The following is a 22,446-nucleotide window of genomic DNA, read 5'->3' as shown; positions in this document are numbered from 1 at the left end:
GAGGAACCGTCCGCACCTTCAGTCCGGTATGAACACGTGTCCAACGCAGTCGCTTTATCAATGTACTTCTCCTTTTTGATTTTTCATCTGTATTTATCTGCTTTCTTATATTAAACCTTTTTTTGATACTCTGTGCTGCAAAACTCTTCACCAAAAAACCTCAACAGTAATTCAATTACATTATATAGTTTTGCTAACCTGTGTAAAATAGCTGATAAATAATACAGTTGTTGTTATACAATATCACAAAATGGCATTATTGGCGAATGTATAGTGAACCAGTCAGATAAGTGGATGTAAATTATCGGTCCAGTAATTGGTGCAAAAGTTAATATCGAGTCTGGCTCTAATACGAATATTGGGGGTGGACATAAGGCTCTCCGTTCGAGGGTTAAAATCATCTAAGAGGTGTAAATGCAATTAGATGAAAAATTCATATACTGTTTGTGTACACTATTCAGATTTTATGTATTTTCAGCATTGTTGGTCTCCCGAAGTTCAGCACCAAAATAAAATTTCCTTCTTTCGTTATCAACATTTAAGCGTCAAGGTTAAAGGAGTTCAATATTTTTTGTTTCAGCTTCCTTGAAATATTTTTACATCAGTCCACGAAAGTCTATCTTAAATTTAATTCTCAAAAACGTATTATAATTATGTTGAAAAATGCTCCAAAATAGTCGCAGGCTTGAACCAAAGATTAGGTCAATGCAAAAATAATTAATATCAACTACAAAATCCTAAAACCCAGCAGAAACTTAAAAATTATTTTAAGAGGGACAGAATTCTTACGACATAATCTTGAAAAATGTTAATCTCTTCAGCTCATAATCGACAGAACAGTCCGGATCGCAGGGATCTAATTGGAGGTATGATGAACTGCTTTCGTCAGCGGCGTCTTGAGATCAGCATAAGCATCCGGGTAATTTTCCTCTCGAAGATGGGTAGAATGATGACGAAGACGGCGGAATGTCGGAGTAACATAGTTTAGAGAGGGTTCGTAGCCGCGGACAGGGGCGATTCGACGCTCGAGTTTCGGGTTTCCTGATAATTTACGGGTCGGGGGCTCTCACGACCAGTTTCGCGGGCCAGAAGAAGCGTGACCGAGGGCGGGGCGAGGCTTAATTACTGCTTAAACGGGAGTCCACTCCGCCTACTAAAGTATAACCCATCATAATCCTCGAGGGCTCCTTCGCTGCCGACCCATTACCCTCCGAGGTATTATAGTTACGGAGGTTGGCCCCCTGGTAAAGCAGGTTAGCCACTGGTAAATTACACGTTTGTTTTAAGGCTGACCCCTTGCCTCGCACCCGTGCATCGATACGCTCTTAATTTATCGTTCGACCGCATCCACTTTGCGGTAAACGAGCCCCGGGAACCTGACTGTTGCCCTGAAATTATGCCACTTTCGAATTCCTGACGTCGTTGTCCTACCTTCCGCAACTCCGCAACCGTTACGTTGTAATCCTGTCAATCCCTCTGTTACATATAGTTATTTTAATTCAAAGTCCGAAGACAATACCATTTTTTCTTTACATTTTTAATCAACAAATTGTGTTTCATTCATAATATCATATTTGAAAGAAACGTGTCTTGAATGCAGAAGAAAGTAATAATAATAATTTAATAATTTACTTTATTGTAAATTATTAATATTATATAATATTTACTTTATTTAATAATTTAATCATTTTTTTGCCTTTTTAGAAACACTTACATACTATATTATGCTCAAGTTTCCATATCACTGCTAATAACCTTAATTTTAATACATATTCCTTCTATGCTTATTACTAGACTGCGGATCTTTATGCAAAATAAAAGTTTTCTACCTGAATTGCAACAGATTGAAATATAATAAGTTGAAAAAATAATGTAAGAGCATTTTAAAACTTTTCTAATGTTTTTACTGTTTTAAAGTACGCCTTTCCATTTTTGTCATAAATGCATAAAATCCGCAGTCTACTTATTACACAAATTGTTTAATAATAACGTCACTATTGCACACAGTGGAGCAAGATGTTTGCTATGAGAAAATATCTTGATGAACAACTAAAAAAAAAAACATGGTAAATGAACTGTATGTTATGAAGTACGAATAGCGTGAAGAAATCATATAAATTAACTGGGGAAAAAACATGAAATAAATACTGGAACGAATGTTACATTAAAGCCGCAGGTAATCGCCCACAGAGGATTTCAGTCTTCTTATTTTTCCATCGCTGGAACATTTAATCTTATCGAAGGAATTATTGGTGCTCGACGATCGTCTCCTCGATTTTCCCCAAGAATAACGATCGCCTAACGAGACTCCGTGAATTGCAGACGATTCGTTCGTCTAGCCGAGCTCTCCCGGTCCTCGTTTTCACCGTGGAATCGCCGTGATTTCTTCTTCGGGGCAATTTTCCGCTCCGCCATTTCACGGAGAAACGAGGAGACGCCGTTTCGCCTCGTTTGCCTCCATTGTTTTTCCATGACGCGGCCGAACCCACGCTCTTCTCACGGTAATCAGCCGTCTCTTCTCACGTTTGCGAAACATTCCGTGTCCAATCCGGTTACACGTTCCTCGGAACGCTCCGAGGACACCATGGAAAAATTCAGAAAACTTTTCGTACCTTCCGAATCGTTAAAAACGCTTTCGCAACCGTCAGCTTGGTTCTTCGACTAAAAATTCTCCAGTTTCCTCTCTGAATCATTACAATTGTTAACCCTTTTACCTTCCTCCACCATTCTCTGGCTCAAAATACTGTAAATTGTTTCGTTCCCTAGTGTTCGCGTCGCAAAATGCATTTCTCGAAAGTGTTAAATTATGAAGGGGACAGAACTCATTGAGTTGAAACGTAAAACCAAAATTGGACGTGTACTTATTACCCTAGAATCTGTTGCAATTATTTTGAAACTGTTGAAATTATTTTGACGGTTATGAAAATCTGACTTTGATTTCTTCATCTGGAATTTCGTGTAACATTGCAATTGTCAGCCAGAGAATTGGTTCTTCGTAATAAGGAAATTTATTCAATTTCAACTTCAAGTTACAGAGGTACGAATAATCGTCATCGTAGCGTAAAAATGAATAATTTATTGCTCGCCGAAGCACCGTTTCGTCCAGACAATTTCTACCCCTATAAACGAACGACAGCCCTCGAGACGAGTGTTCGGTTTTCGTTTGGAGAAAAAAAAAGAGAAACGAGTTGAATAATTTATGAGCGCAGATAATTCTGTGTTTCCAAAACAGACGTTTCTCTCTCGGCGAATTCATGGGTCCCGTGGATGCGGGCTCCTTCGTCCCCTATATGCGCCTGGCGGATTCACCCTCCCCTCCACCTATTAAACGAAAAGCACGGGGCTGGGATGAAGTGATCGCGCGGCAATTCACTAGTAATCGAGTATATGCCCCCGGCAAACTCGATCATCCCGGATAACAGCCTTATCTCGATGTCGGGAATTAGGTGTATTGTAACGAAACTCGTTACGCCGACCATTGAGGTCGAAACAATTAACCCTGGCGCTGGCGCGCGCGCGCGCGCACGCGGGAGTGCCGCCATTAGATAAAATCGAATTGCGAGCACCATCTCCTGTCGGCCAATTGACGCTTCGAAGGAGGCTCTGTCTTTCTCCAAACTCCGCTTGACGACTCAATCTATTAGACGTACAAATTAACTCGTAGCCCCACGCCCGCGAACTTTTCCTATTATTTATGGACAATCGAAATGATATTCTACTGTCGACAATCATTTGCATCACTCTCTACGAATTTACACCATCTTATAAACGATTCCCAGACTGTGGACTTTATGCATTTGTCAAATACAAAACTTCCGCACTCGTTTCAGATCACTATCATTCTAACATTGTTAGAAATGGTTATTGATTGTGGGAAAAAATTCGAGTAAATTCTTCACGCGTTGATTGATAAGCAGGCGAAGTTTGAAATTCTAATGCTCCGTACCGTTTTCGAAAAAAATGTCTAAAAGTAGAGAACGCAGCGACGCTCGGAGTGTCGTCAAAGGAAGGGGAAGGGTGGGGAGGGGGTGGGGGTCGTCCGACGATAAAAAGCGGGGCTCGCTTTAATTACGAACTTATTACCGCGCGGGCCCCGCGCGTACCGCCGCGGAACAAACAGCGACGGTTTATTAATTTATCGTCGGAAGGAAAGATGCTACTTTTAATTATTCGTTAATTAAAAGTTCGCCGTACCGTGCCGGGTGCCCGAGTATTCCACGGGATTAAACATTGTCCTCCCTGTCCCGCTTGTGGACGTCGTCGCCTCTTTTGTCGGGGGCCGCTCTCTCTCTCTCTCTCTTTCTCTTTGACTGTCTCTTTGTGTGGACACTTCATTTCGCACCGCGCAAAATTTTGTTAATCGGGTTAAGAGGCTCCCGAGGGATAAACCGAATTATATGTCGATGGTTCGGAGCATCTGTGCCGAGGACCGGCCGCGCCGGTGTTTCCGGCGAATTCTGCGACGCCGATCGCCCAAAGGGTTCCTCCGGCTAATCACAAGCTGGTTTCGTGACAATGACGAACAGCGAAGTGTGGAAAACGGATTCCGGAACGATCGGGGGCTCGATGTTTGTTGTGAATAGCTCTTAAAACGAGTCTCGGCTCTGCGACACCCCTAATCACTTCGAAGTGCTATGCGGAAGGTCCTCAGCCCTCGTACATCCCACCGGGACAATTGCACCAGAAGATCTTAGAATAAACTCATTTTTGTTCTGCACTGTCAGCAATTCTTCACCGACAGTGTCACAATTTGTTTAAGAGGCTATCCCTGATTCCGCATTGGGTATATTAAGAGAAAACGAAGCGAACTTTTAGCACAACTCAATACAACTATTAAGTCGAGTAAGAGTTTCAGTCTGAAGCCTAAACAGTAAAGTTAACCAATATTTTATTTATTCACAATAACACAGGATTTATTTCAGAATTTCATTTCTTCAGTTCTGAATAATTCCGGAGGGATTTGTCTCGTTGACAATAAATTTGTCAACGTTTTGCAAAGGTTAGGGTAGAAATAATTCATCAAGGAACGGAAGGATTTATTTCAAAATTCCATTTCTTCACTTCTGAATAATTCCGGAGGGATTTATCTCGTTGACAATGAATTTGTCAACTTTTTGCAAAGGTTAGGGTAGAAATAATTGATCGATGAACGGAAGCTCGATCGCCGGGGGATTAAAATCTGTGTCCAGGCACCGTTCGAGATCACTCTGGAGGATCCCCTAATCGAGGATCCCCGATCGAAAGGGCTGGAGCTTGACTCGCTACTGCATAAAAAGAAAGGTGACACGCTATTTGTATCAAATATTCGTCGAAAATTCATCGGGACGCAAGATTGAAAGGGAAGATACGCACGTGGACGCAGCGAACTGCACCCCGGGTCCGTGGCTGGATGCGCGCGAGACTAAATCCGGATTAGACGGATCACACAGCGGGTGCCTAAACATCGGCATAATCGTTGGATCGTTTCTGCCCTCGGTAGCAGCCTCGTCGATATCCGGACTGCGTCCTCCACCCATTAGATCTTGTAAAAATATTATAATTCGCCGGTGGACTCGAGATCTCGGCCGCGAAGGAGATTCTTAGCAACGATGCCTCCAAAGTACTATAGTAATCTCACCTGTTGAACAGTCCTAATTACTATTCGGCAATTTGTTTCTACGGTGGTGTGGAAAACTGGGTGCCCAGATAACCATTTCTACATTTTCTTTGGAAATTCCTACGAAAATATCGCGGAATTGCAGAAAGTTTGCTATTCTTTATACCCTATTACGTCAAATTCGGATTTTTGGAAAATATAAACCTGCGCAAACCAGTGTAATTACTGAAACTTCGAAATCATTTTCACAATTTTGCTTGCTACACAAGACTCGCTTCCATTTTTATTGCAACTATTGGCGCTCGAAGCCAGTTTAATATTTAGAATGCCTTGAAGTATATTAAATAGTAATTTGGTAACCTGAAAATGGTTACAAATTATAGTATGACCATTTTTAGCGACCGCAAAGTCGCCATTTGAACACAGAAATTTAACATGCGAGCCTTTTAATGCAAAAGTGACATAAGTCGATACTTGTCTGTTTGGTTTAATACAACATCCTAAGGGTTAGTCGCCCTTAAATAAAATGATTGTAATATAATTTTCACTCAATTCCTCATTATTTAATGATTAAATTCCGCGTTCTAATTTACAGGTTAAACGCACGACGGGAACGATTTTCGTCCCGTACGTGTCTCTTCATTTTTATTGTTCTCTACAGTGTGCAGTTTCCTTCGGATTTCTAATCTAAATATTTTCCGCAGATCTAAGTACAGTCCGCAAAGACGCGTTCGCGTTCAATTAGGCCGAGTATGGCGCTGCGAAAAGGGATCGGGAGGATCGTCGAGGGTAGAAAGCTCCCGGCTGACCAATTAGGCGAGATATTTATCCGTGCGCGATAGCGAACCGCCGGGACGACTCAATTACGCGAGTCCTCTATCGTCGACGCGAATATAACTGCAATTTCATTGCATCTAACAGCTGTATTTCTTGCGGCCCGTACCGATAAACAGCTCCCTGTCGCTACCCCGAAGCGACAGGGGGATGAAACCCGGCGACACGTAGAAAATTCTACCGCGCCGTGTAGTACTAACACGATTTAATTAACAATTGTACGGTCTGCCGAAAGAAACGTAACTTAGATCGCACCGTGCGCACTCAACCTTTGAGTTTAAACGGACAACCAGGCTCCCCTGCGTCTTTCTTCATGGTCAAGTCGCCAACCTCGTCATCTGTTTATTTAACCCCTTGAATTAAAGGAAGTTCGATGCGAAAAAGTGTTTATTTATTAATTTACGATTTTTCTAAAGACGTCTTCATCGTTTAAGAAATGTTTCAGGGTTTCCAGAATTTTTTTCTTGCCTGATCATTCCTTCATAGTTGCGACATCCTTTTAAGAGTTTTATTGGTGTTTCAATATTGCATCCTTTGCAATTCCAATCGACAATATAATATATAGGACAATCCAAGAAGACATATTAACCCTTAACACTCGAATGGTGACTGTAAGGCACCACTAAAAATTGCTGTATCCTTATTCAAAATATTTTTAAAATTATTAAATTTGTTTTTACGTAACAAATTACTAAACATTTCAGTATTGTAGGAGTAAATTGCACCATTTTCGTATGTATAACATGAAAAATATATATATAGAAAGGAAATATTCTAGGGCGGAAGAAATGTTTCGTTTCGGGGTTAAAATAGCTTCGAGTGCAAAGGGTTAAATTAAATATTGACGTGTTCATTTAGTATAGCCTGTTTTTACTCTGACTAACAGAGATGGCTGTCGAAGCAGAAGATTTTGTCTCCCTGTTTCATGCAATCTAGTATGCTAAGTGTTTATCCACTTTTGGTTCTATTTGACTACTATTTAAATTGTTTTTGAGTGTCCCCTACGTACATGTTATCATCCAAAAATTCGTTAACTTCTTCCTTCGAACGTAATGTGCCCGATCAAACCGTAAGTGGTTACAGAAAGAATTAATATCGGCAGGGGTTTTTCCCCGCGAAGCTCGTCCCCTTATTATGACATAAATTGCGCGGGTGTTTTCCTCTCTCTCTTTTTTGCGAAAAGCATTTTGAAAAACGGCGACCGACTGTCGACGCGAACTCGTTAAAAGACGCGCGGCTAGGGGGCGGGGTTCGGGGGCGCGAGGAGCGGGGATTATAAATTCAAGTTGAAACTTATAATCGTGTTTGTTTTAATTAGAACCGCAGCGTGCGGCTGGTTCATTTAAGACTCGGAGTTTGCGGGGCCCCTGTTTCACTCGGTTCGTCGCCCCTGCCCCCCAAAAGCCGCAGGCCCACAGCTCCAGGAAGCCTGGGGAAAGAGAGAGAGAGGAGGAGAGAGGAGGAGAGAGAGCCAGCTCGAGCCTCGACTCCCGTTAATTTCACGTGAGGCATTAGTACGTTAATAAACCGTTATTTATTGGCACGCTCCTTAAGAACATTTATTTCTCGGTTCCGACGCATTTTCCGCCGCGCCTTTACTGCACACTAAATCAACCACCGATCTCGCTTCGGGGAAGCGGCCGAGCCCGCACGAATAAATCTGCGTACCTTCTTCTTCTTGTTTCCGCGCGTTTCCTCGCAGAGTTTTTGGATACCGCGCGCGGGTATTTCTTTTTCTCCCCGCAACCATTTCTCGAACGGTGCGAGTCTCTTCTTTTTCTCATCTAGACTTCGATCCTGCTCGATCTTTATCGCTCGGACATCTTGTCCGAGAAATCGGTCGCCGATACAAGGAGTTCATAATTTCGCAGACTTCTGCGCGAGGGTTGTAACGATTTTAAATAACCAGTTAATAAGTGGCAGCTGGCACAAGCAAATTTCCCCTCGAAGCCCCTTATGGTTGGCGGAACATCACCGGTGTAGCCTACTTGAATAATAGCTCTTTGTTAATGCTCCTGAAAGAACGATTGTCTTCCTATTTAACAAAAGCGTGGTGTAAAAATTATCTAACTCTGTCGTTCACGATACTATATTGTTATTTATCTGTGTAAAACAAAGCTGGTTTACCTAGTTTTCCTAACCGTCGGACGCTGCTCAGAAATGGTTGTAAAGATTCTAGATAATACTCTTGTCCAAATTATGCTTTCAGCTCCAAGTCGAAAAATTGACAAGAAATAAAAGATTTTTATCTGGAAGCAGAGAATGGACAACTCAATTAGGTTCAAAGTAAGCCAAAAAAGTAGAGCAAGGGTTTTATAGAGTTGGTTGTCGTACCAGCTGTAATTATACAAGATGGCTTCCTGCGCCACGCAAAGCAGTCAAGTATGTTTAAACCGATCCGCGTCTCTTCACAGCGAAAATGACGTGAGACGTTCATCTAGATCGGGGATTTTACGCGGATAAGTTTCGAATCGCGACAAATCCGATCTCTCGCATCGCTCGTCCTGAGATTTCGGTCCATTATCCTGGCCCACGGAAGACTCCGCGTACGAGTCTGCGATGAAAGGAACCCTTTATGCCACCACCCTAGGCCGTCAGGTCGGATAGGAAGGCAAAACGGTGTGTAATCACAATCACCGTCCCCAGATTACAGTGATACTGTTTTTTCGAAGAATGACACCGGCCCTGCACGAGTCCTGCCCCCTTTTTTACACATTCTGCAGGATTTAAAAGACTCGGAGCGACATTGATACGTTCCGCTTTGGTTATTTCCGGCTGAAATCCGATTGAAATATAAAGAGGAGCCTTGAGATGCTGGATTAGGGGATTGGAAGTCGGTGGAAGAAAACTGCTACAATTATAATAATGTCAGGCGAAACCATTTATACATATTCACTATACTGGGCCATTCAATCTTCAGCTTTGTTCTTTCGCAATTAGTGAAACTATAAATGTCTCCTTGAGAAATAATGCAATAGTATTTATAAATTCATGAAATGTTTTTACTGTTTTGAATTCGACCTACACATTTTTGCCATAAATGCATCAAAACCAGTAGTACCTATACAAATCGCATGACATGTGAATAAATTCGGTTCTGTTATTATTATAAAGAAATATATCTCAGTTATATTTAGGGCTCGGTGATTCTAGAGTTAGTAAAGGGCTGTATTAATACTGAAATAAAAATTACTATTTGTTTACCGGTACTTTTGTTTTATATTCTGATATAAACGTAGGATATTAATCAAAATAGTTATTACTGATTTAATTTAATTTTTATTTTGAATTTTACGGTTCGAATCGGTGTAAATCTTCATTACTTTTTTTAAATTAACTTTAGAGCATAGTGGGACATCTGGTGGTAGTTAAGAAAGGCCCTCAACGAAACTGCAGACAAGGTATAAGGTATACCTACATATACCTTGTCTGTGATAATACCACGGATATTACAGAGTGCAGTTGTACCGTCGGTGCTTAAAGCATTGTGTCGTCGGTAAAGTAGAAAACTAGTAACATTGATTACATATGAATCTACATTATCGACATCTGCTACAATTCCTTAGTGCGTTTTTGAACATTTAAATTATATTATATTTTTCGTAAGACAGTGTTAAAGCATAATTTTAGAAAAATCAATTTCTACTTCAAATTTCATATGATTTCACCTTATTATACTGTTTCGTGTCACACGATATGAGTGTCTTGTATACTTCGAATTTATTGTCTCTGCTTGTTTAACGATTATAAGAATTCCTCTTACCAATGATGCTGTCGAATACCCTCTTGGCTATCTTACCACCTAATCTTTTTAGTAAAAATTGCTAATAGTACCTATCCTCTCTGCCCGTAAGTTTGATTGCGTTATACTGTGGCTTAATGTACTTCCCGCCATATTTCTTTCCCACCGCTCGTGGTGCCATCAGTGGTAAGTTACTCAAACTGGAACGCGATTATTATCGACAGATAAGAAAATACGGCAGGTTTCTGTGAAAAGTATTTCCACAGACAAGGTATACAGACACAGACGGTAACTGTGCTGCAAGCAACATTCTTTTGCATCGGCAAGGCAGTCTATTGGACTAGGAAATCCTAGAAGATGTTGTATCTGTTCTTATATCTTATCTGTGGTAAAATAATCTTCCTTAAAAAGACAAACGCATGTATATAGTTGACCACCTCCACTGACCTCCACGCAGCGTTCGTACCTTATGGAGTTTGTAACATAACCTATACGAATATTGTCATTCTAACGTGGAATTGATAACCTGAATTAAAAACCTCAATAAAAACTAAAGGTAAATAACAGTTATTTTCCTCTAGCATCATTATTAATATTCTTTATGAAGAATATTTCATTCCAATTCATTCTTTCTCATAAATTTACACAATATGAATGTTTTTAATCTAGCTTTATGTACACATATACTGAATAAAAAAATTCAAATTTAATAGGTTTAAAAAATGGATGTCTAAATATATGAAATGCACAGTTGACTAGATAAATATATGTTAATGGGAAAAGTTAAATTCAAGCTTTTGTAAATTCCACATGGAATAGAAAATTATATAGGAAAATTTATAATATATACTATACCAAGAAAATATTTTGATCGAAATGGAATAATTAGGAATTCTTTGTAGGGTCTTATATTATATTCATGGGTATAACAAGACGCTTTAAAACATTAATCAATCAATGTTTTTGGGCACGATATCATTCTTGTGACATTAAAATGACTTCTTTGCTGGTTCCTCCTGAATCAGTGCGAGGAATGACATGTCTGGACCGTGCAGCATTCGCATCTCCTACAGAGTTACCATATCTAAAATTTGGTGATATTAAAATATCAAAATTGAAACCAATTGTGAAAAAATATTTACTCAAACTAAGAAAGTTCAAAGCAATTCAAAATGTAGATGACAAAACTATTGCATATTTGAACCCCAGCTTAGTAAAAAAGTTTGAAGACTTGTCGGAAAATGATAGAGAACAACTTTCAGGATTATATGAAGAATTTGGCAAAACAGAAATAATCATAAACTATGATAATTGGCAGACAAATGATATATTAAAAGCTGTTTTGCCCAAAGGAACTGAAGTTCCAACTTCATACAGCTTGGTAGGCCACATTGTGCACTTAAATTTGCGTGATATGCATTTACCATACAAAACGATTATTGGTCAGGTTTTCCTTGATACTATACCAGTTGCTAGAACAGTAGTAAACAAGATAAATACAATTGATACAACATTTAGACATTTCACAATGGAGATACTTGCTGGTGATAAAGATACTATTACAATAGCGAAAGAAAATGGTTTTGCGTACGAGTTTGACTTTTCTCAAGTATACTGGAATCCTCGTTTATCTACGGAACATTCAAATTTGATAAAAATGATGAAACCTAATGATGTGTTGTATGATGTATTTGCTGGGGTTGGACCATTTGCTGTTCCTGCTGCTCGTAAGGGGATTAAAGTAATTGCAAATGATTTAAATCCTGAATCGTACAAGTGGCTTAAAAAGAATGCTGAAACTAATAAAGTAAAATCTAATATCAAATCTTTTAATATGGATGGTAGAGAATTTTTAAGGACTGTTGTAAAAGAAGATATTTTAAACAGACGAATTAGTAAGAAAGATGGTTCGGAACATATAGTAATGAATTTACCAAGCATCGCTGTTGAATTTTTGGACGTATTTTATGAATGTTTCAATGAAGATGAAATAGTAAAGATGAATTCTCAACCTCCCATAGTACATCTGTATTGCTTTGTAAAGGCAAATAAAGGAGAAGATGCTTGTAAAATTGCACAATTATTAGTGGAAGAAAAACTTGGTTGTACATTGCAAGAGTCTTTAGTTAATTTACACAATGTTAGAAATGTTTCTCCATACAAAGAAATGATCCGTGTCTCGTTTCTATTAAACAAAAGAATTTTGAAAGGCGAGGAGCCAGCAATGAAGAAATTGAAAATGGAAAATATTTCTGAAATATCTGTAAGCGATAATATTACAGAAAACAATGGGAAAGAACAAGGGACCGCAAAAGAATCAAAAGAACAAGAATGTGTTCCAAGTGTCTACAGTTCGTAGCATTAAACTGAAAGCCAAAGCACAGAAGGTGGTGTCTAATTTAAAAAACGTAAGTGAATTCTCACAAACAATTAAATAAAAACTAACGAATAATTATAAATATGAGCTTGGTTCTCATATCAGTATTATCTATTATCTGGATTCAATAAACATAAGATCATTGCAATTCTTTATTTTAATAGTTGGATTTGAAAGGAAACAAAGCCATTAAAAAGAGTAAGGATAGAACAGCACAGATAGATCAACAACTTCAGGAATTACGTAAAGAAATACATAAGTCCGAACCTAAAATGAAGGTAAAGAATACCAAACATGAAGGAAAGAAGAAAATGCCCAATAGGACACCAGTGCAGACAGATGTAACAACATCATTAGTTGAACAAATGCAAATTTAACGAATACTTTCATTTAGATAATCTGTTACCACTGTTACCATTTATTAATGAAAATGTATGGATACTATCAATTTATTTTGTATAACATCATTCATATTTTGTGGAAATCTTCATCGGACAAATCTTGTTACATAAAATAAACGTAATCAATAATGAAAGTGTTTCACAGAGTTTATTCTTATCACCTAATTTTTATCTGAAGCGGTTATCTAAGCATAGTTAAATATTCTACATGTTATATTTACACAATGATAGCTACAGCATCGCTCTTAATGACTATTACTCATTTCAAAGTGAAGAACTCATAAGGTGCTATAGCAAATAAATTTTCTTTCATTATTATTCACATAAATTAATTTTATTTTACATAGGAAAATCGTTCGTCATGGAGGTTCATACTGCAGGCTTGATTGTAATAGGAGATGAAATTTTACGTGGACAAATAGTTGACACGAATACGTCATATCTCGCAAAAAGTCTACGTGCTTCTGGGATTAAACTTCAAAGAGTAACAGTGATACCTGATATTGTGCGTATTAATTTATTATCTTTATAGAAAACAATCAAATTAAGACCGTTTCCAAGTATAGATTTTAAATAAAATACTCAACAATTATATACTGAATTTATTATATATGTAGTTTAGTGTTCGAAAAAATTATTTAAATGTATTTTTACATATATGATTTCTTATATTTTATTTAAAATATCTTTTATATTTGAAATTTCACTACGTGTAATGTAGCCTTTGAGAACAGCGTATTAGCTGAGAGAACATAAGAGTAAGAGATACTGATGATCAAAGTTTCGGTGCTTCCAGTACAGTGCTGCACCAAGCGGAATTTTAATACTAAATCGGTGAATATTTTCTCAGCTGACCGTTGTCCATGACAAAAAGGTGCTTTAAAAAATATCTAATTTCCAAATCTATACTCCTGACAACTTATATGTCGTCTGTGCTAAATGGGTTCTGTCCATGCTAACATTGAACTAATTGGGTTCTAATTTATGCTAACGTTTAGTGGATTATATCATTGGCCGCTTGGTGCAGCACTGTTGCTAGAGCAGCAGTTTGGGGCACCGTAATCCAGGAGTGAACACTCGCATCTGAGTCTCACATCGTCATATCTGGTTTTTGAAATTAGGTAGATGATATTGCAAAGACTGTATGCGATGCTTCCAAAAAGTATTCTGTTGTCTTTACATCTGGCGGTGTCGGACCTACCCATGATGATATAACGTATGAAGCTGTGGCTAAAGGTTTGGAATTGAAACTTGAGCCACACCAAGAATTGGTTGACCTGTATGCAAAAATATTTCTCAACCAGAAAGAATTTCGCCGATTTACCATCGTACCAAGACCCTGTGAACTCGTTTACGTCCAGTCGCAAAGTACGTGAATTACTGATAAAATGTTTAAAAACCCTTGATTTCGGCAAAAAATCATCGGTTTTACATTATTACGTTAATTCCTTGTACTAGGTACAATATAGAGTTAGACTCGTGATGAAAACTTCGAACAGAATCTGCCAAATATGTATGTTGTAAATTTCGTTTCAATTGAAATGAAATTATATTTTATTATAGTCAATATGTAACTATTGGAGAATACGTGGGTGTACAATAAATATAAATTTTCTTTCTTTTCTAGTAAATTATGAACGTTAAAGAAGTTTTAATCATTGTACATAATCGCAAAGTAAATCATAGTGCAAGGGGTTAACTATATTGAAGAAAGAAACTTGAAAACAATTTCATAACTTATAAATTGAATAATTTCTAGAAAAGTATGCAGTTATAAAAGCGAAGAATGTATATGTATTACCTGGATCTCCAAAATATTTTGAACCTGCTGTTGACACAATAGTACCACAATTGAAGAGGGGTACTCCTTTATATCTTGAGTTCATAGATGTTAATTTAAACGAATTGTCTATTGTGAACATTTTGGATGAGCATGCTAATCGTTGGAAAAATAAAGTCAATATTGGTAGTTATCCGCAAACAATACCCGACAATTATACAAGAATCACATTGGAGGGAGAAAAGAAGCTTGTTTTAGAAGTGAAAGGGGAACTTTTGAGTTCTTTGCCAGTACAAAAAATACGAAATCTGGAAAATGGATTTACCGATTACCAAGCAAGAATTGTTTTTGAAGATGCTAATAATGAGCCCCACTTGAAATGCGCCTTAGATATTTTACAAGAATGTTATGATAAGTAAGTTTACTAAGTCACAATTAATTGAATCGATATAGAAGAAAACAAATTTATAAACACTGTCTTTTACTGTATATTTTTAGGTATCGACAAGAAGATACTTTTGTAAGTTTCAATGGTGGGAAAGATTGCACAGTGGTTTTACATTTAGCTGCCACTATTGCAAAATTACGGAATTATTCGCCCTTGTTGTGTTTATACGTAACAGCTGAACCCTTCCCAGAGGTAAAATCAGATTGAAAGTAGTCGAAATTATTTTAAATAATTCTAAATATTTTTTATACAAAAAGAGAGAGTAATAATTTTTTTTCATTTGTTTGTAGGTAGATTCCTTCGTGGAAAAGGCTACACAATACTATAATTTGCAGTTGATAAGAAAAGAACGTCCTATAAAAATGGCATTAAGTTCGCTATTGAAAGAACGAAAAAATTTAAAGGCGAGCCTGATGGGAATGCGGATGGGTGATCCTGGTTCAGAGAACATGAAACCTTTCACACCAACTGATCCAAGTTGGCCGGCTATGGTTCGCGTGAATCCTATTCTGAACTGGACATACGACCAAGTATGGAGTTTCCTATTGAAGTATAATGTGCCATATTGCCCGTTATACGATCAAGGCTATACAAGTTTAGGAACGAAGTCATCTACGGTACCAAATCCGCGATTAAAGGATCCTAATAATCCTTCGTCCTACTTGCCAGCGTATACTTTAATTGACGAGTCTGCCGAGAGGCAAGGCAGAGTATAGTGAAATTTATTTATATGCAATTTATAAAATGATGCACATTTTAATAGTGCTTACTGCTAATTAACTTGTCAATATTTTCTACAAAAATGCAAGAAAACTGTTTCGTATGTTATACGACATAAAATTGTATAATGCACGGCTATAGAGTATTACTGTAACATATTTTGACTAATATGTAAGCACAGAACATTAATGAAGTATTAATAAAATAGCATCATTACATTAATTATTTAGTCTCAACAAAGTCAGAAATAGTACATTGTTGCCGTTAACTGCTTACAAAATGTTCGGCGAATAAAATATTTTGCAACAATAACTTCCGTTTCATTCGAAACAAGAAAAGATTAAATTCACATAAACGTAAAACGTTCTTGCATAATTCCTAATGGAAATTCGTCGATGGTTACGAAATTATTTCTGATTTCTCAATAAATACCTGCAGGTACATTATTGATCTCGTGAAATCAAGTTTGTAAAAGACGACATCGGTACGAATGATGCGTCATCAAGCTCGATACTGATCGTTCTATATATTTTTAAGTATCAAAGTATTTACTGCGTGAATAATTAGAGTGAATTTATTTTTCTGCACAGCACAGTGTGTTCACAAAAGTATTAAAGTAATAAGAGACCGTTGATATTATCTTTGAAATTGCTTCGAAATACTGCTTGTTTTTTCTGCAAAAAATAAAACGCAAATTGTTACCGAAACTGGAAATTTTCTTATTTATTATACCCAAGTAAACGCGATCAGCGGCGTCTAGGGTGCTAAACCGACCGTTTTCACGGGGAATGCATCAACAATTTTCCAATATTTTTTCAACAATTGCTCAATATTTTCGTGGCCTTCGTTTCTCGTCGAATTGAGGTCCCTAGATGTTACGAAACAGCCTAGCAGTTCGTCCCAGTTGCGTCACCCTGGTTAATAAGGGTACAGTCGCGCGGCGAAACAACAGAATGTTCCAATTAAGGGTTGGAAATGGCTATGATACCATAACTCCGGTTCTCGGAGCGGTTACCAGAACCGAAATTCCTCGTAACTGGCAGTTCGCCCGTAACCGATCGGGGTGTTTATGTAACGGTTGCTTTTGGATCGAACCCCAGGTCCGATCCCACGAAATCAAGGGTGTCCCGCGCTCGGCAGAGGTTCCTCCAGTCTTTCCAGCCCCGGAACCTCGACTGATGATCCCCGTGACCGCTTCGCATGACTTTGACGCACGTTCTTGCTGACCAAGAGCAACCAGCGGATGATCCGCGGCTGATCCGCCGTGGGAAGCCAGCTAAATCACGGGGATTAGGGTTTCGTCGTTTTAAGGGGGTAGAACGGTATAAAACAGCCGGCTGATCGGCGGTATCAAGGAGAGGGGCTGGCGGACGGTGTGGCCAACATGTCCAACGACAGTATCCACTGGGAGGCGAGATACGGGCCAGCAGGACCACCCCGGCTGCTCGGATGGAACGTTCCACCGGAGGAAATCATTCACATACCGGAGCATTGGCTGGTCTACCCCGAGCCGAACCCCTCCCTTCACTATTTATTAGCCCTTCTGTACATTCTTTTCACGTTTCTCGCATTGCTTGGAAACGGCTTGGTGATATGGATCTTTTGCGCGTAAGTCTTGTCCGATCTCTGCAGCATTACTTCCTCCCCTATTAGCGCGTCGCGTCCGCGTAAGAACAAACCAGTTCGTCTCTTCCGACGTTAGCCAGTGAACGTGATCAGTTTTTTACTAATCAATTGTGTTCTCCAACTTTCGCGTGACTTGCATTGATTCTTGCCTAGTACTTTAGTGTCCGAAGAGCGCGGGACGCTTGGGGACGGTAAAACATCTTGCGTTGTGAAAGTGAACGGCGCTGTCAATTGCCAAGTAATGTTAAAAGTGATTGTGCGAAATGATGAAACGTAATATTGATTTATTCCTCGGGTACGAATCGCGTGAAATGAGTTTTCCTTGCCTTAGAAAGATTTAAAGAAGATGGTATCTTATACGATATCCGAATAATCGTTTACATAAATATTGATAACTGTTCGTTGTATGCTTCGTGTTTCCAGCGCCAAGTCACTGAGAACACCCTCGAACATGTTCGTGGTGAACCTCGCGGTATGCGACTTCTTCATGATGATCAAGACTCCTATCTTTATATACAATTCCTTTAACACCGGGTTCGCCACGGGCCACTTAGGATGTCAGATCTTCGCGGTCATCGGTTCTCTGACCGGAATCGGTGCAGCCATGACGAACGCGGCAATATCTTACGACAGATACAGGTACGATATTCATATCATTAAAACAATTTAAAAAGTACTACGAAATTTATGAAAAGAACGCTAATCGTACCCTTCTCGCGAGCGACGAGCTTCGACGCCATTTTGTCCGCGACCGAACTTTCTAGGCTGATGACTCTCGCATTTCATTCGCGAACTGTACGCAAAATAAAATGTTCTAGGTGCAATTCAATTGAAAAATTTATTTAGTGATATTAAGCTTCGTCGAACTTTATATTTTATAGCTTTTTTTTTTACATTTCTTACGTGAGAGCAGTAAAATCCGGAGTAGTCTCATTAACGTTACCATTATTAAATTTTTGTTGTGAAAACGATTAGATGATTGCAAAGTTCGTGCTAACTTTGAAAATGAAACACAAGCCGTTGCATTTTAAAATTAACGTCCTTTGAGGACGAGGATTTTTTAAAATACCGCAAATATTTTACTCAGAGAACTAGATTATCAAAGTCTTAAATATTGGGAAAGATTAACACAATGTATGTATTGATCTCTTTTTAAACTTATTAAACTTGCAACTTCACATGTCGACATTCGTCTGCAAAGGGTTAATTATATAGTCACCACCATTTTGTACAACTGTCTCCCAATACTTTACTTTAAGCAACCATACCTCGGCCATGACATACCTGATTGCCTTTAGCAATCGTTCAGGAATTTAATATCTGGTTGACCTTGAAATATCTGGTTCACGCTGAAGTGTTCGTTTAAAAGTAGTTAGGGGTTGCTTTCTTTTTCAGCACCATCGCAAGACCTCTGGACGGCAAGTTGTCGCGCGGCCAGGTGTTGCTTTTCATCATCCTGATCTGGACGTACACTATACCGTGGGCCCTGATGCCCGCGATGGGCGTTTGGGGCCGTTTCGTGCCCGAGGGTTTCCTCACCAGCTGCAGCTTCGACTACCTCACCGACTCGAACGAGATACGGATCTTCGTTGCAACCATATTCACCTTCTCCTACGCGATTCCGATGACGCTTATCATATACTATTACAGCCAGATCGTCAGCCATGTCGTGAACCACGAGAAAGCTCTCCGAGAACAGGCGAAGAAGATGAACGTGGACAGCCTGAGGAGTAACGCGGGCACGAACGCTCAGAGTGCCGAGGTTCGCATAGCCAAGGTATGTACTTTTCAACTAGACTTCATCAACATCTTCATCAACGTCTTCATCAACATCGAGTTTCGCCGATACTAAAGTCTTCAGAATCATGTTTACTCTCGATTAGTTTCATTCTCGCACACCTGTCTAGGACTCTCAGATCCGTACCGCAATTCTATGGAAAAGATCAATTTAAATAAATAAACTTTGTTGTCCACTGGTCAGTTTTTGCAAAAATTAATACCTGTCGCAGCGCCTTAAAACATTAAAATATATCCGGTCATTCGGTCTTGCATCTCATGTAAACTATCAATGAAGAACGGAATTTTTAACATTTTAGTCTTAAGTATGAAATATTTAGAAACGCCCGGCTTGAGGATACAGAAACTCGATTAATTCCGGAAAGGTCAGTCGATCTGTGTCGGTAATTCCAGCTCGATCGTTAGTTTCGTAATTGTTTTCTTGATGAGGAAGGTTTGTTCAGTGTTTCCATGTTGATCGGATATGTTGTTAATATTGTGATCGTGTTCGAAGGCTGCCATCACCATCTGCTTCCTGTACATCTGCTCGTGGACACCGTACGGCGTAATGGCGATGATCGGAGCGTTTGGCAACAAAGCTCTGCTGACACCCGGCGTCACGATGATACCAGCATGTACGTGCAAAGCTGTTGCTTGCTTGGACCCATACGTCTACGCTATCAGTCATCCGAGATACAGGTAAAATTTACCAAACGCTTCGGGACGTTCACTGGCAACAGAAAGTTCCCGATTTCGTCTGCTCTCCTTAAAGACACAGCGAGTTCTCGATATATGTCAACAACACGGGTCTTGCCAGTGTCGTGTATCGTCTAGGAGACATACCCGTTATGTTTACACACCTTTCGAGCTTCGTGGCCCCTCACTACACCCCGCGGTAGTGGGGACAATTTCGCGACGTTTATCATGCAGACCTTGGCGACAAATATAGAGAAATCACTGTGTACAGCTCGACAAAGCAGCATTGTACTGTCAAATGAATTGTGGTGTGTCATAAGTAGACTGTGGATCTTTATGCCACATAAAAATCGTTTGCATTCATTGCAAGGCGTAGAAGCCACGTAGTAATTTATTCCTCTTTCCAATAGTTTTATTAAGTTGTAAGAAATGTATTGACACTCTTAAATTCCTGTAATCTTTTTACTGTTTGAAATAACACCCACCCATTTTTGCTATAAATGCATATAATCCGCAGTCTAGTCATAACGTATTAGAAAATTATTAAATTAACCAATTTATTCATACATTTGCTACAACGAAAGCATCAGGAACTATATGTCTAAAATGTTTTATAAGAAACTGAAAATGCGTCATTTTGACTGCTTGGTAATTCGCAATCGAATTAATTGTGACGACAGAGAGGAAATCAGAGTGCTCACGCTCGGGGTTTTAGTGTCCCCACTATTCCTGCATCGTCTTTTTAGCCTGGAACAGAACCTGCATCACCTTTTTGCCTGTATTAGAACCTGCACCATCTTTTAGGCTGGATCAGAGCCTACATAGAAGAGCCTCTTTTAACATAGAAGTAGCATCCACTCTGGCATTATTTGGAATCCGCTGCTAATGATGCAGGTTCTGGTCCAGGCTAAAAAAATGATACAGGTTCTGGTCCATGCTAAAAATGAGCACTCTCATTTCCTCCCTGGTGACGATTGACCAGAGGAAATTAATTAATTATTCTCGGTCACGTGCTGGATTGTCCTCGTTGAGAGATTATATGAATTGAGATCCTGTGTTCTCCGTAGCACTAGAATAAAGTGGGATCTCTTGCTTGCGGCAGGTTAGAACTGCAAAAACGACTACCGTGGCTCGAACTGCAAGAGAAGCCGATATCAGACGCGCAGAGCACCACCACCGAAACTGTGGCACAGCCTCCGGCCTCAAGTTAAATCTTCACCGGGACATTCGTTTTCGGCAAACGAATGTTTGGTATTGGCACTCGCGCGACTCTATGTTTTCACTCCGTTCAATATACACGATCCTTGTATAGCGAAAGCAACTGCAATAAAGCAATTTCCTGGCACGTCTGCAACCTGCTTTCCTCCCTCGACATCTACGTAGATCGATGTGCGAAGTACAAGAGATAATCTAAAAAAAAAAAAAAGAAAGAACAAGCCGAAAAGTTAGACGATCGTAAATTTTGGAACAGGAAAGATTAATTCTTATCAGATTGTTGCACACGAAACGATTTTTTTACAGTCTTGTTGAATAAGCTTAAAATACAAACAAACTCGTGGATCAAAGTAAGCATCATTCTAAGCAGAAATTAAATTTTTTGGTCGTTCTTCGTTTACAAGATCGTCACCACCATTTTGTAATTTTTTTTACCATCAACCAGTGTGTTTATGAATCTGTAAATATTGACTAAACGTCATATACGTCAGGGGGTGACTCTACATGTAAAAATAAATAAGGAAAAAGGAATAATTGATGTGGAAGTAAACTTTATTTGAAAGTAAAATTGGATATCCAAATAAAACGATGTACAACAAATCTATGGATTATAAAAGTGTTCTTGATCGAAACGCTTTAGAACATTTGCATTCTAAAATCGAACTCGAATTGTTTACCACGGGCATGACGATATAAAAGAAAAAACCATAGACACAAAAATATTGAATTTTAGATCGCAGTTGGGAGGGATGCGTGACGAATGAAGAAACTGTTGTGAGGAACAAAAACTGGCAAATTACAACTTTATTCGCTTATGCACACTACTCGCCTTATAGCTACGATTCTAGGCCTTAGAAATCCGAGAGAATCAACGGAAACGTGTGTGATCGACGAAATTCTGAGATCAGCTAGCGCTTGAAACGTTTTGATATCATGGCAGAAGAACCGTTTCTAAGTGTGACTCGAATCGTGTAATCGAGAATTGACTGTGTGTGTGTGCTTGTGCCTGAAATTAAACGAATACAATTCACCGGGTCATTCCGTACGCATCTCTGTGTTAATTGTGGTGTAAAATGAATAGCTACGGTTAACTATAATCACTTGTGTGCCAATACTCCCTTTCCACAATTATAATTCTCTTAATTTTTGAATTCTTCAAAAAGAGACCGAACCTAAAAAGCACCTAAGTTTTAAGTACCTAAAAAAAATGAAGTCAATATTACATATGGAATGAC

At 39.0% G+C, this 22,446-nt stretch overlaps 3 protein-coding genes across 3 annotated transcripts; all 3 read left to right on the top strand.

Annotated features, from left to right (window-relative positions):
- The first annotated feature begins 10,446 nt into the window (after positions 1-10,446).
- On the top strand, positions 10,447-12,853 carry LOC143365456 (tRNA (guanine(37)-N(1))-methyltransferase). The gene is made up of 2 exons (XM_076805639.1): positions 10,447-12,580; positions 12,714-12,853. The coding sequence occupies exon 1, from the start codon at positions 11,092-11,094 to the stop codon at positions 12,529-12,531; it is 1,440 nt and encodes a 479-aa protein (XP_076661754.1). The 5' UTR covers positions 10,447-11,091; the 3' UTR covers positions 12,532-12,580; positions 12,714-12,853.
- A 68-nt stretch (positions 12,854-12,921) lies between these two features.
- On the top strand, positions 12,922-16,605 carry LOC143365457 (FAD synthase). The gene is made up of 5 exons (XM_076805640.1): positions 12,922-13,455; positions 14,072-14,318; positions 14,710-15,145; positions 15,229-15,370; positions 15,469-16,605. Exons 1-5 carry the CDS (start codon positions 13,312-13,314, stop codon positions 15,892-15,894), a joined length of 1,395 nt encoding a protein of 464 aa, XP_076661755.1. The 5' UTR covers positions 12,922-13,311; the 3' UTR covers positions 15,895-16,605.
- Positions 16,606-17,234: 629 nt separating this feature from the next.
- Uvop (ultraviolet-sensitive opsin) lies at positions 17,235-21,341 on the top strand. Its single transcript, XM_076805641.1, has 5 exons — positions 17,235-17,506; positions 17,948-18,163; positions 18,920-19,301; positions 19,815-19,999; positions 21,099-21,341. The coding sequence occupies exons 1-5, from the start codon at positions 17,283-17,285 to the stop codon at positions 21,205-21,207; spliced, it is 1,116 nt and encodes a 371-aa protein (XP_076661756.1). The 5' UTR covers positions 17,235-17,282; the 3' UTR covers positions 21,208-21,341.
- Positions 21,342-22,446: the final 1,105 nt, after the last annotated feature.

This window comes from Halictus rubicundus, chromosome 2 (assembly GCF_050948215.1).
Source record: "Halictus rubicundus isolate RS-2024b chromosome 2, iyHalRubi1_principal, whole genome shotgun sequence".
Lineage (NCBI taxonomy): Eukaryota > Metazoa > Arthropoda > Insecta > Hymenoptera > Halictidae > Halictus > Halictus rubicundus.
This window is presented reverse-complemented; position numbering and strand designations above follow the sequence as displayed.